This window comes from Balaenoptera borealis (assembly GCF_965194805.1).
Source record: "Balaenoptera borealis genome assembly, chromosome: 15".
In the NCBI taxonomy this organism is placed as follows: Eukaryota; Metazoa; Chordata; class Mammalia; order Artiodactyla; family Balaenopteridae; genus Balaenoptera; species Balaenoptera borealis.
In genome coordinates, this window is record NC_138871.1 from 84,127,980 (window position 1) to 84,141,521 (window position 13,542).

At 47.3% G+C, this 13,542-nt stretch overlaps 1 protein-coding gene across 4 annotated transcripts; it reads right to left on the reverse strand.

Annotated features, from left to right (window-relative positions):
* Nucleotides 1-458: 458 nt before the first annotated feature.
* Nucleotides 459-12,067, reverse strand: SLC66A3 (solute carrier family 66 member 3). 4 transcript variants are annotated; one of them, XM_082357531.1, is made up of 7 exons: nucleotides 11,790-12,067; nucleotides 9,143-9,225; nucleotides 8,998-9,067; nucleotides 6,455-6,512; nucleotides 4,069-4,189; nucleotides 3,291-3,332; nucleotides 459-1,588 (listed from the first exon to the last, which is right to left on the reverse strand). In XM_082357531.1, exons 1-7 carry the CDS (start codon nucleotides 11,930-11,932, stop codon nucleotides 1,497-1,499), a joined length of 609 nt encoding a protein of 202 aa, XP_082213657.1. In that variant the 5' UTR covers nucleotides 11,933-12,067; the 3' UTR covers nucleotides 459-1,496. The 4 variants fall into 4 exon arrangements, 2 of the variants coding, with proteins under 2 accessions (XP_082213657.1, XP_082213658.1); XM_082357532.1 differs by lacking the exon at nucleotides 459-1,588 and adding an exon at nucleotides 2,088-3,211; XR_014235016.1 differs by lacking the exons at nucleotides 459-1,588; nucleotides 3,291-3,332; nucleotides 6,455-6,512 and having other exon boundaries at nucleotides 4,121-4,189; nucleotides 7,891-9,067.
* Between the last annotated feature and the right edge of the window lie 1,475 nt (nucleotides 12,068-13,542).

The following is a 13,542-nucleotide window of genomic DNA, read 5'->3' on the forward strand; positions in this document are numbered from 1 at the left end:
AAAACGGAGATTGTTTACTTATAGGATTGTTGCGGGATTAAGTATGATGATGTGTATAGAATATCGGGTAGCTCTAATGTTTGTTCCTTTCCCTCCCAAAGGGGAGAAATGGAGAACTCTTCACCTAGGATAGTATATTTTCTTCAAGGAGTTGCTTTAAGCATTGATAAAGTGTATCTAAATAAAATATGTTGGACTAAAAATCACATAATTTATACTAATGGTCAGATTATAACTGCATATGAGAAAAGACTCATTTGAATTTTTTTAAATGATAACTATGATTTTTAAAACTACAGAATGATTTATTATTTACTTTTAGATGCCATGTTTGTTTCTCTTCCTGCTGGTCCCAAGCAGTAGTTCTAAAAGGATTAACCACAGTTTATATTTTTTAAAACTGCACTTTACATAACCTAAAACTAATCACATTTAAACAATTGAGTTTTAAGACTCAGAAGAGTTCAAAATAAAGTTTATTTTACATAGGAAACAAACATTTTCTAGGAAGCATCATTTACTTACTGCATATAATAGAATAATGCCATTCAATTATTAGGGGAAAGTTCTTAAAATGTTAGAGTTGATAAGCTTTTACAGGAAAACACAGTGTACAGTAATCTTAACATCATGTTCAGAGTATACTATAATGAGAATAAAATCCATAAGAACTTGGTAGACCCCAGCAATACCCTGCACTGCATATACTTTCAATAGGCAAAACCTGGTCGAGGTCAGCTGTATTTTGTACCAAATTCCAGTAATGGTATTGTGTAGGTGTGATCCTTTTAAAAACAGCAGCATTGTGCTTGAATCAGAAAGTATATTGGGATTGCCTCTTCATGAGTAGAGACTGCAGGTACCTTTTGTTACAAATTACTTGAAGGCACAGTATGAAGTTAAAGGATTACTTTGGTATATGAATTCAAGCCAGTTACATTTTTGCTTGCCTTCAGATCCTTGCTGTAACCTAAGGAGGTATTACACGGTAATATGATACAATAAGGCCATCCTGTTATGTCTATATTACAATTAAACATTAGTCCCAGAAAGTGAACTCTGGTAATTTATTACAATTCCACTTGAGCAAAATCCCACTCCATTCATGTTCGTCTGTGTTGTGGAGAGGATTTATTTTTTAAAAGATTGTGAAAGCTGCGAAGTAGATGTAGTTAGCTCTTCGGAGGGAACTTAATCATGACTTGAAGAATAACGGTCAACGCTGTCTCCTCAAAATGGGCTTCTTGGGAGGTTTCCATCAATCACCAGCCTTATCAGAACTGCAGATGTCTGAGCCCTACCTTAACCTAATGAAGTGGGGACAGGGATTTTAAAAATCGATGTTTTTAAACAAGTGTTTAAGCGGGCTCTTCCAAGTCTAAAATACCTTTGGCACAGTTGGCTAAATTTATAAAAGACCTGGTTTAGCAATGAGCTTTTTTTTCCTTTGGTTCAGTTATTCAAAATCCACTTTGTGTGTGGGAATAATATATCCATCATTCAGATTTCACATCGGTCTTGCGGTAGTGAAGTATTGTAGCTGCTACCCATATATTTAAGGCCAGCATGATCACAAAACGTATAAGAACTGAAATCAGTCAAAAAGAAGTATGTGTTAAAAAATAGTTTTCACATAAAACAAAATCACCACCTCTAAGGAGAAGCCCACCCCCCCCGCCCCCCGCCAAATGAAACAGAACTATGGATCATGCAGACTTTTGAACAACTTTGGTTCCAAATATTTCTGGAAAAATGATCTTCCTATCATGACTACCTTTGCTCACTTGGCCTGATTTCATGAATAATTTCATCCTAAATGCTTAATTTGGAGGAATCTGACTCTGGTTGGTAAATACTACAACTTTTTAAAACCCTGTTACTCATTTTTCAAGTCTTGAGGATGGTGGTGTCTCAGAACATTCCATGTTAATTAAGCAAAGGTGGTACACCGCACTCAGTTAAGGTAATTGTGAAAAACTAGCCCAAACGTCAAAGCATGTTTTATATTGAGGTAACCATGAAAATGTGGCTCTTTGTTAAAAAGAAAAAAATAACCTTAGTGACTTGACAAACACTCTCCTGATAAATAAGGTTTATGAGATTTAATGTATCTTTGGGGTTGTAAAACACTTTTAAGATAGCTAAACTGTTTTTAAAAGATTATTCTCAGATATATTGATCACTTTCAGGAACAGCTGTCACCTTAGATACAGAACAAATCACAATTAACATGAGGTTTGTTTTGTTGTTTAATTATGGTTTGACTCTCCTTTCCAAGCAGAGAATTCTTGAAGTCCTGTAGGGAAGACTCAGGTCTCTCTTTTCCCTTCCCCACTTGACCAAGTTTATGCTTTGGCCAGAACACTTTTACTCCTCTCAGAGCTGATGGAAAGCATTTGAACCAAAGATAAAAACCTCCAGGAAGGGACTAGCAAATGCATCATTCTGTTCCATAGTGATATTTCTCAGACAATGATTAGCTTATTTAAAAGGTCTACACACAAGGGACATATTTCTAGTCTTCATAGAATGGGTGACACCACCTGTTTTAATCATTTTTCCAAAAATTTATATGCTTAATTTGGGAGTTGAAAACTCAACCTAAGGAATTAATGAAATTCTCTTTAGGTTAACCCAGGAATATTTTATTTCCTCCTCCATCACAGTATTCCTTTAAAAAGAACAGAACAAGGACATGGAGTCGAATGATTACATCACTCCCTTTCCTGCTGCTTGTGGGCAATTCTCTGAGGCTCTGGACCATCCGGCCACTACCACCTCCTTCCCTCTCATTAGACTCACCCCCGTGCTCTCACGCCAGCCCTACTGGTGCTCTCTCCATCCTCTTTGCTCATGACCTCCACACATGCTGCTCCTTGTAACAGTCTCTTCCCTCCTCCCGATCTCTCTCTCCTTCAAATTAATCTCCCCAGCTCCCTCCAACTAGGTCAGGTTCCCATGTCAGGTGCTTATCCTGTCCTACTCTTTCAAAAAATGTTTCACAATATCTTTCAATAGTCAATTGTGTGATTACTTCACTGTTCATTTCCACTGCTGGTGTGGAAGCTTCACGAAGATAGGAATCTACTATCTTGTGCATATTCTATCCCAGGTACAGCAAGTAGATGCTTAATACTATACGTGGTGACTGATGAGGACCAGGAATATATTGTCGCTGGCCTCCAGCGGGGCTAAGTGGCTCCGTTAAACCCTAAGACAATTTACAAGTGAAGGAGGCACAGATGGCATAAAATTCAAAAAGGAAGTGGGCAGAAAAATATTTTGCTTACTTGTAAGATCACTGGTGGTCATTAAAGTTGTCATTATTCTTGCTGTAAAAGCAAAATTTCAGCAATAAATATCAACTTCTCAGACATTTTGGTATTTAGCTAATATCTTTCCGTTTTAAATGCAGGAATATATGCTAACTGTTCTTGAAAGATTTGGGTAGAAGAGAACCCTCGATGGAGAAACTGGTCCTTTAAGATACAGACGCAACATGAAGAAGTATAATTCAAATATCTAAAACTAGTAAATCTAATTAATGTAATAGCTCTGAATTTTTTAAATGTTCCTACCTAAATATAGCATATATTCATTTTAGGTAGTTCCTGCAAGAATCCAAATGAACAGTGGAAATTCTAAAGTTGAGACCGAACACTATGGCTCCAGAAAAACTCCACTGCTGCAAATCATATTCATTCGCAAAAGGCAATGTATGATTCTCATCTCTTTAATCTGTTACATCATAAACATTCACATTTTTAAAACAAGCTAGTGGATTCAATACAACCAAACTCATGATGCTTTTCAAACAACAAGAGAGGACTGTTAATATTAGGCCAGATTTTTGGAGAAAAGTGTGCTTTCACTTTTTTTTAGCAACTTGCAGACAATGGAGAGTGGTGTGCATTAAATCAGCCTTGTAAATATGGATACACAGGAGGGTCTATCTGAATAGTTACTTGCAAAGGATTTAAGCTCAAGGGTCTGTGACATACCGCACTCCTCCGGGTAGACACCCCACGCCGACCAAGGACACCCCACCAATTAGAGGCTTGTTCTCACCCGCACAGGTATATGAAGCGAGGCTCCACGTGAGAGCACTCACGGCTCCTGAGTCCCTGCTTTTCCACAGGTACTGGAGCTGTGCACACTTACTGGCTGCACTGATGAAAGTACAGAAATTCTGTTTGAAGATAAAACAGGAGGAAGTTAGGAGTTCCTTAGTTTCACCAGAAACTAGATACACCAGATACTTAAAGCATTCTTTTTCTTTCTGGCTGCGTCGTGCGGCTTGCGGAAAAGCACTGAGTCCTAACCACTGGACCACCAGGGAATTCCCTGAAATTGCTTTTGAAGCCAAATTTTCATGTCAAGTGATAACCAACTTGCACAAGGACAAAACCCAAGTTTCCCGATAAAGAATGGACGCAGCAGTGGGACATTTATGTATAACCCACCAATTCCACTGCTTAGTGAGTAACTGATGGGCAGCAGGTCGTTGGAAGCTGAGAGTTAAGAAAGAATCTGCAATGATTACAAAGGCTTATCTGTCCCCACCTGCCAAAAACAAACAGATGTATAGATGGTATGGTGTTTTTAGAGCCTGTGGGGAACCATGCTGCGTTGCACTGACAGACTCATCAACTCAAAGCAGCAAGCTGGAGCGCTTCGGCTCTGAGTTTCTGGCTGTTCTGATGAGCTACGTGGTGAGGCTCCTGCCCTCTGGTCCCCAGCGAGGCAAGAGTATAGCACCCTCCACGCTAAGCCAGGCCCAGGCTGCCGTTCACCAGGCTTTCCATCAGCTGAAACACCCCGTCAACTGGTTTCCAGGAGAAAACGCCATCTTTAGAATCATGAAGTGGTCTTGCTTGGGGGCATAACCAAGGCCTGCACAATCTTATGATACACATTCAACTGCAGATTATTAGGTTTTCCCGTAACACAGAGTCTAGCAGAGAACAGGACGGGAGAGAAGAAGTGTGCTCAGGCTGTTGCGCCGGTCATTTTTAAGTACTTGGATCATGTCTTTGTGAATGAACTAAGAGGAGGTGACGTCTCAATTTATCTAACCACGAAAGCACAGTGTAGGACTTCCGTGGAAACCATCTGTCGGTCTGAAATGGGACTCGCTCTTGAAAGCCATAGAACCGTAAACCTTCTATAACTTGGCTTTTTCATGAATTCAAACAGCATCCCTCCCCTACAGGATCCTAGGGTTTGCTGCCCCGCGGGAGCTCTGAAACCCAAGCGCTTTCTCCTCTCTGGGGCTCCAGGACCCTCAAGCCAGCCACCCTGTGCCGAGGCCCCAGTGGCTGCTGTCGAGTTGGCACCCAGGAAACACGTGTTGTGGACAGTCCCTGCTTGACAAGGGAAAAAGGAAACTACAGTTTATGAACTATCAGAGCATCACCGTGTGGTCAGAATAGAGCATTCGCTGAGAAGGGAACAGAAGAAACAGAAAAACCCGAAGCCTTCGGCCTCTGGGCCTGACTCCTGACGAGCCTGTAGCAGCATATTCCCGGGATGATGTTCCTGGGGGTGAAGGGACACCCCCCCACAAACAACCAGACCTGCACCCACGTGACCACAGTGGCAGCTCCGGAGAGCCTAGAGATGCCCTATTTGTAGGGTGGCCAGATTTAGCAAACATACAGGACACCCAGTTAAATTTGAATTTCAAATCAACGACAAATAATTTTTTAGCACAAGTTTGTCCCACGGAATATTTGGGACATAATTATACTAAAGAATTCTTCGTTGTCAGCATGGTAACCCTACTAATCTGCTTTCCGTACGTCATGAGGTTGAGAGCCAAGTCCACTTTCCGACTAGATGCTGGAGGGAGAATGGGTGGAAGTTCAGGAGTCTGGGTGTGGCAGGCGGTGACCACGATTAGTTCTGCTCCTTCTTTTCCCACTGGGTGGAAAAGTTCACGTCAGCCACCGTTTGATCTGTGGTCAAATGCTTCCGGACCCACTGCCAGAATCCTATTCTCACAGCAGGGAATTTCTGGCCCTTAACCAAGGAAGGAAAAAGAGTATAGGGCTTACCCTTTTCCAAGGAAGAAAAAAAAAAGTGTTTGTGGGGGGGGCAAAGTTAGAAAAATAATGAGTACGTGGCCTATGTGTAATTATTAACCTGATAATAACCTGAAACTCTTTAATTTATGTTCAGTTCTTCATTCTACTAGTACCTACCCGATCCCAATCTGGTTCTCTAGGGCCCCAAAAAAGGGAAGTAAAAAAATTGTGCCGTACATTTAAGTGAGAATAATGTTTTTAATATTTGGATAGCACTAGGCTTTCATCCCACTATCCTTTGGTACAGCTGAAAAATGAGCAGGTTGAACATTTGATCTGTAAAGTTTTTTGCAGGGTAGGTGGCGTGGAGAGAAGAGGTAGACAGACTGCTGTGAACACACTTTCTTCTCCAGGGGCAATTTACTCACCATGGCCAGATCTATGATCCACTTCTGCAGGGTGAGGAGGAACCAAGCAGACACATAGCTTACCACGTGCTAAGGGACACAGCAGTGGCTCGGCCGGCAGCTCCACTCCCCTCCCAACCCCGTGTGTGTGGAAACAAACCAAGGCCAGAGAGGTTACATACCTAAGCTAAGTGTGGAACTGGGAACAACAGCTCTGCTAGACCTCGTCAGATTCAGAAAAGACAAAAATGATCCAAGTGAACACCTTCTAGGAGTTCAAAAGCACAGAAGCAGATTCTGGAAGAAAATTACAAAGAACCCTGTGTTCTCGGACCGATCCTAGGGCTGGGAACGTCCCAGATGATTTTAACTGCCGGTTTAACTCCTGAGCATGCAGACCTCTCCAACGTAACGTCAACAGTGAAGCACTTAGGTTCAAATGATATAGCAGGCGTCTTCTGCAAAACTGGTGTCACGTGAAGCTGTTTCCTGATTTCCTCTTTCCCACTAACTCCAGTGTAAAAATGACGCGGCTGGGGTGAGCAATGCTAGGAGATGGGAGGAATGATAATGGCTTTTCATCAAGCTCAGTGATGCTGCAGGAAGAGAGCCCGGCTAGAGAAGCAGAAGCAAACACAGGGAGGTGGTGCCCAGGCCAGGGAGGGGACGGCCAGGAGCCTCTGCTGTGAGCTTGGGCAAGTCATTTTCCTTCTCTGGGCCTTGGTTTGCTTATCTGCAAAATGGACTTAACATTCCTTGCCCTATCTACCTCCTCATGGCTTTGTGGCACATCGTAGGGACCCAACAGGCAGCTGTGATGATAATTAATAACATTATTTAAATGAAGAGATTGAAACAGACAATGCCCTGTGCTCAAAGTCAGTAGAACTAGATACTAGTCAACACCAGAAAGGCAGCCTGAATCTAGGTGGATGGAATCCTGCTTTTTGAACACTCTCTAATTCAAGTCTTAAACTAATGTTGCCCAATTTTGTACCATTGCACCTCATTCCATTCATTCCAACTATACATTTTATAAAACTTCAGCAGTAGTACCAGCAATTGAGATCCTAGAGATTTGTAGAGTGGCCAGATTGAGCAAATAAAAATACAGGACACCAAGTTAAATTTGAATTGCAGATCAACAACAAATACTTTTTTAGCATAAGTATGTCCTGTGTAATATCTGGGACATACTATTACTTTTTAAAAAAATGCATTGTTAATATGGCTGCCCTGCTTATCGGCTCTCCGTAAGTCACAACTGGCAGAAGGAGGCCATAAAACATCTTGCTGATACTACAGAGTTGCCATCAGTACCTAAGTTTTCTAATCTACAGCCTCACCATTTGCACAAAGATAAGCTGTTGCATTTTATTTAAAAAGTAAATCACACAATGCTTTTCATTTCTTCAAAGTACTCTGTTTTCAAAAACCTTTAACCAGCTGGGGCTGACCTTGAAGTGTTGAGGGGCAGTAGAGCCACACGATCCCTCTTTTTTGCAGAGGGAAACTGAGTCAGGGGGCTTACAACTCCATTGAACAGCAGAGGGTCAGGACTCAGTCCGCACCCATCTCCCCTCTGCAGACAGGCTTTTAGCACGAGAGCCACCACGACCCTGCCACCTCCTCAGCTTGTCCTGTGCTCCTGGTATTTTCGTTCTGGAAACAACCCTAAAAGGTAGGCATTATGATCCCTCTTCACAGATGGGGCGACTGCAGCTTAGAGGCCAGTGCCCAAGGCCACCCAGATGGCAGTGGCACTGGGAGTTCCCACCACTCCACACCCACCTCCTCACATGCTCAGTGCACCTGGCCGTCCCCTCCCTCTTTCCTCCACCCTGAAGACATATAAATAAACAGCTCAGATCATTTCACAGATGTGGCAGGATTAACTGACTGCCATTTAAAAGGCTTTCTTGGCCTTTTAAGGAGAGTGAAGTTCAACAAGAGAATAAAAGAGTTTTTACAAGGAGAGTGAAGATGGAAGGCTGGCCCTCGTTCACAGAAGATGCTGAGTGACGTTAGCAGGGATAGGTCTGTGTGTCTGACCAGAATCCACGGAGACCTTCCTAATGTCTTGACTTTCACTTTGAACCAGCCATCAGGAGCCCAGACCCACCAAGAGGCAGTAAGAAGCCAAGCTGACCAGGTGTGTTAGTGGCAGCGTGTTACACGCCAGACATGCTCGTTATTACATGGGGACATTTTTGGGGAAGGAAGAAATATCTCCCTTCCCCTAAAGAATACATTTGGACAATGTCGCTCTTAGCAGGAGTGCTTCTGCAGCTCAGCAGTGAGGTACTAAGTCTACCTGGTGGGTCAGGGCACCACGGGGCTCCCTGGTCTCAGAGGGGTGGCCCTTGGGCAGGGACTGTTCTAGAGCATCTCTAGGCTGTGGAGATATTTACTCACATGGAATCTTGCATTGGGGATTTTTTTTTTTTTTTTTTTTTAGTTTAACCAAAAGAATACATATCTGGTAAAGGACCCTGCTTAATAACATCCTGTTAGCAAGGAACACCCCCAGTTCCATCTCGGATTCTCAGATGCTGAAAGGATACAGGACGATGTACGGTGCTGCCCGTTTCACATCCCCCTTGAAATGGAAGACACACAGCAGGAGGATGAGATCTGGAAAAGAAAGGCTCTGAGTGAGAGGGAGGAGGGGCCCCGAGGGCCGAGGCTGGGCACAGGGGCGTCGGTTACCTTGTGCGATGAGGATGGGGTACTCCAGGTAGGTCAGCAGTGGGTACTCGTAGTAACACTGGTACCGGAGAAAGACCAGGAACCTGGGGAGAGGGAGGGCGCATCTGAGCTCGGACCAACCTGACCCACAGCCCGGAGGCCTGGCCGCCACCCAGGAGCACAGGTTCGTCTGCAAAACCCTAGAACTGGTGGCGGGAGTCTGCAAATGTCAAGGAGGGAAGTACAGAATAAGAAGGGTGAAACATCCATTTTTAATCATCTCCCTGATTTCTGAAGCTGGGCACTGGTGTCTGTCAAGTCCCTTGGATGGTCAGTTACAGACAAATTTTATGAATTTTACAGAACCACCGACCAGGATGAGAAGAGACAGGGTTTTCTGGACCCGGGCCTGCCTGTCTCTGAGGCTGGGCTCTTTCGAGGCCCCAGGGAGATCCCTCAGAAGGTCGCACCCAAGAAGCCGCACAGGCCGAGAAAGATATCTGAGGGAGGCCGAGAGCCATCCCTGGGTGGGGTTCCTGGGCAGGGCTTCTAAGTGACTGAGCACTTAGAAGTAGTAGGGCCCAGCAGCGAGCTGGGGAGGCCGTGTTTTGAAGACGAAGGACATCCCTAGATGAGCCTGGTGGCCTCCCAGAGTGCTGCCCAGGCTGGCGGTGGGGACAGAAGGGACAACTCTTCAGTTCCTCAAGAAAATTCGAGCTCTGGAGAGGCTTCGGCTTGGAAGGGTGGGAGACACAGACACCAGAGTCCCACTCCTCTCAGAAGAAGAGGCCCCAGCTTCCTGCCTTCCCAGCTCACACCCTGGCCAGCCAACTCCCTCAGAATCGAAATGCCCACACTGTCCCCTCAGGGTCTGTCTCCGTCCCCGCACCCAGGCTGTGAGGACCCCTCAGGCCCCCTGCTCCCCCAGGGTGAGCCAGAACCCACAGACCACGTGGACGTAATGGCTCACACCTTTCAGGCCAGGATGTGGCGTTAACAAAGCCCCACGCCCTCACCCAGGCGGCACTCTGGGTGACCCCAGCCAGCGCTTGCCCCTCCACTGCCTGCTGAGCCACCTTCCCGAGGCTGCCAGGCCTGCTCCCGCAGGCATCACCTGCTGAGTGTGGAGCCCTAAGTGGAGTGCAGACTCCAGGGCTAGGGTGCTGGGCTCACAATCCCCGGCTGTTACTAACCTCTGGGGCCTCGGCTTCCCCATCTGTGAAATGGGGACAACATGCGCTGTATCTGCACACACGGATGCTTTAAGCATGTTACCTAAGGTCATGTCTTCTGCCTCTTTCTCTGGCCTCACTGCTTCCAGTTCAGCCTCCAGGCTTCTGATCACAGGCCCCCTGCCTGGAGGGCCCCTTTCTCTAGGTGGCTACCTCCTCTCCTTCCTGAGGACGCCAAGGTGGCTCCCCTCCTGGGGCGCAGATCAGGACCTCCCCTGCCCCGAATGGGGAACTTCTCCTCCTAGTAATTATCTGCTTTCCTCAGAGGACTGGGGTCGCTCTGAGGCAGGATGTGCTTCCCCAAGGGGCCTGTGGCTCAAATACATCCTACGGTTGACCCCTCAGATGGGGGTGTCCCAGGCGGGACCCCGCAGGTCCACGGGTGGCCCCTCACCCCTTGTGCCCTGGAGGTCTCCTGTTTCTCCCTCTCTCCCCCCTGCCTTCCTTCTGGCCCGGGAAACCGGGGTCCTCAAGCCCGGGAAACCGGGGTCCACTGCCCCTCCGAGGAGTGCTTCCGCTGAGGACCGGCCCTCAGAGCCGCCGGAGGGTAACTGGGGTCCCCGGGCTGTCGAGGAGCAGAGGGGAGGGGGCCCGGCCTTGCAGGGCGAGGAGCTAGACTGCTGGGTTCACGTCTTCCCCACCAAGTCTTACAACTCTGTTTTTCACCGTTCAGGTTTTTATTATTATTATTACTTTGCTTATTTAGAAGAGTACTTTAAAATTTTTTTTTAATTGAGGTATATTTGACATACAAGATTATATTAGTTTCAGGTGTACAACATAACGATTCAATATTTGTACATATTGTGAAATGATCACCACAATAAGTCTAGTTAACATCCGTCACGTTCAGGTTTTTAAATACTGGATCAGGGCACCCATTCCCGATTTTGATAGAAAAACCGGCTCTTGGAGCAGTCTCGGCTCCCGCTTTTCAAGCGCCAGTTAAAGCCCAAGTCCCGGTCAAGTCCTCCTCTCCCTCCAAAAAGCCCTACGTTCTCTGACACCCCGCGCCCCCCGCCCGCAAAGGTGTAACTTTTAAAAGCCAGAGGGTCCAACCCCTCATTTTACAAGCGAGGAAACCGAGACCCGAGAACGGAGGGGGGGATGGTGGAGGGGTGGCTTTAGGGAGGATGCAGATGAGAGAGCCTCGACGTGCAAGCGGCCTTGCTCTAAGCTGGATGGTTAGTTTTGTCACTAATGGTTGGAGTGATGATTTCCTTGAGTGTCGGTTTTCTCATCTGTAAAATGGGCGTGCGCCGTCTTTCGTTACCGCGCAAGGCTGGGGGAAGCAGCAAATTCAGAGAGGAAGTGAGCGGCCCGGGCAGGCGCTACTCCCGGCGGCCCGCGCTTTCGGCTCCGCTTCCCCCGCCCCTACTGTATTAGAGTCGAGGGTCTCCCGGGCTCCCGTCGGCTCCAGATCGCCCCGGCCTTACCCAGACAGCTCCAGAAGTAGGCTCGGGAGGCTGATGCCCCGCGCGCTGCGCGCCCCCAGCACGGCGAAGATCTGCGGCAGCTTGAGCGTCGCGCACACGCCCAACACGCTCCAGTTGCAGAACCACAGCAACCGCGTCTCCATGGCGCCGGCGGGGCTGGGACTCCGGGACTCAGCGGATCCGGCCGCCGCGCGAAGGGGTTGCCGCTCAGCACTCGGCCGCCGGGCTCGCCCGGTCCTTCCGCCTTCCCTTCTCCCCTCCCCGGGCCGCCCAGTCGGGGTCCGCCCCTCCGCCCCGATCTCCGCCCCGAACCCCGCCCAGGGTCCCCTCTCCCGCCCCTTTGTCCGCTCGGAGCCTGTCTCGCCCCGACGCCTCCCCAGGTCCGCCCCGTCCCCGCAGTCGCTCCGCCCCTCCCCGCTGGCCCGGCCCATCCCCCGGGAGCGCTGCGCCTGGAGCCGCCCCTCACGGGTCCAGACGGTCGGGGTCCGCTCCGCTTACCTCCCAGTCGTCCGTCCCCGACCTCGCCCCGACCCCTCCCCAGGCCCTCTCCCTCCGCCCCGGGGTCCGCCCCTTGCCCGAGAGGCAGGTCAACGCTGACCTTTGCGTGATCTGACCGCTGCTGATTCACTTTTCCGTGTTAAACCAACTCGTGCAGTTCTGAGCTTGCGGGCGATGTCTCCCGCTTTCCCACGGGTTGGATGGGCAGAAATTGAACCGCAGGAGGGCAAAGGGGCACCCCTCACGGGGGAATGGGCCATTTTGTTGGGATTTTTCACTCCTGAAAAGTGTTTTCCTTTCTTTTTCTCACTAAGCATTTCAGAGGTAAAAACTTAAAACGACCCAACTTAATTTCTGTGCGTCCTCCTCGATTTACAGACGGAGAAACAGTCCTTGCGGGACCGCGCTTTCCTCCAGCCGAGAGTGGGGACGTGTCCTCCCCAAGGGCAGGAGGCTTCCTTCCTGAGGGCTTGGTCCTTAACCCCGAAGACTCCCCTCCAGAGACGTGCACTTAAGAGTGAAATTTTTTCTTAAGGAGGTAAAAATAGATTTCTATTGACAAAAGAAGGTAACTTAGACTGCGGGGCTGGGGGTGCATTTTCAGGCTCAAAATGGTATAGGTACTGAGTCAAGGTTACAACGAAACAGAAAAGTCACAAAAACGCAATGCCAGAAACCACTGTAAAGAAAAAAATGCTGCCTGCCTTTCCAGTTCTATAGGATCAAGCCTGTTAGCCACTGCACTTGCCCACCACCAGTGTGCCCTGAGGGGAATTCAGGATGGAGAAAACCAGGAAGCATTCTGTGCGTTAGATTTACTGACCTTTTAGCTAGTTAAGATGCATGTTTAAGGAAAAACGTCTAATGACCCCAGATTCTTGCATCTTCCTGTACAGAGAAAAGCCCTAAAATTAACTTGAGACATCTGTTCTTTGTGCTTGGCAGTCATCTTGTGATGCTTGACTACATGTTTTTCCCAGCAAAAAAGTTCATATATATCCTGGCTCTCCCTTATCTCTTCTGAGCAGTTCCTTAGAGCTATCTGAGAAGTTGTCTCCCAGGCTATGGTCCTCAATAAGGTCCCCAAATAAAACTTAACTCACGTCTCTTTTTGAATTATGATTTTCTCAGTATACCCAGTAGTGGGATTGCTGTGTCATATGGTAATTCTATTTTTAGTTTTTTAAGGAACCTCCATACTGTTCTCCATAGTGGTTGCATCATTTTGCATTCCCACCAACAGTGCAGGAGGGTT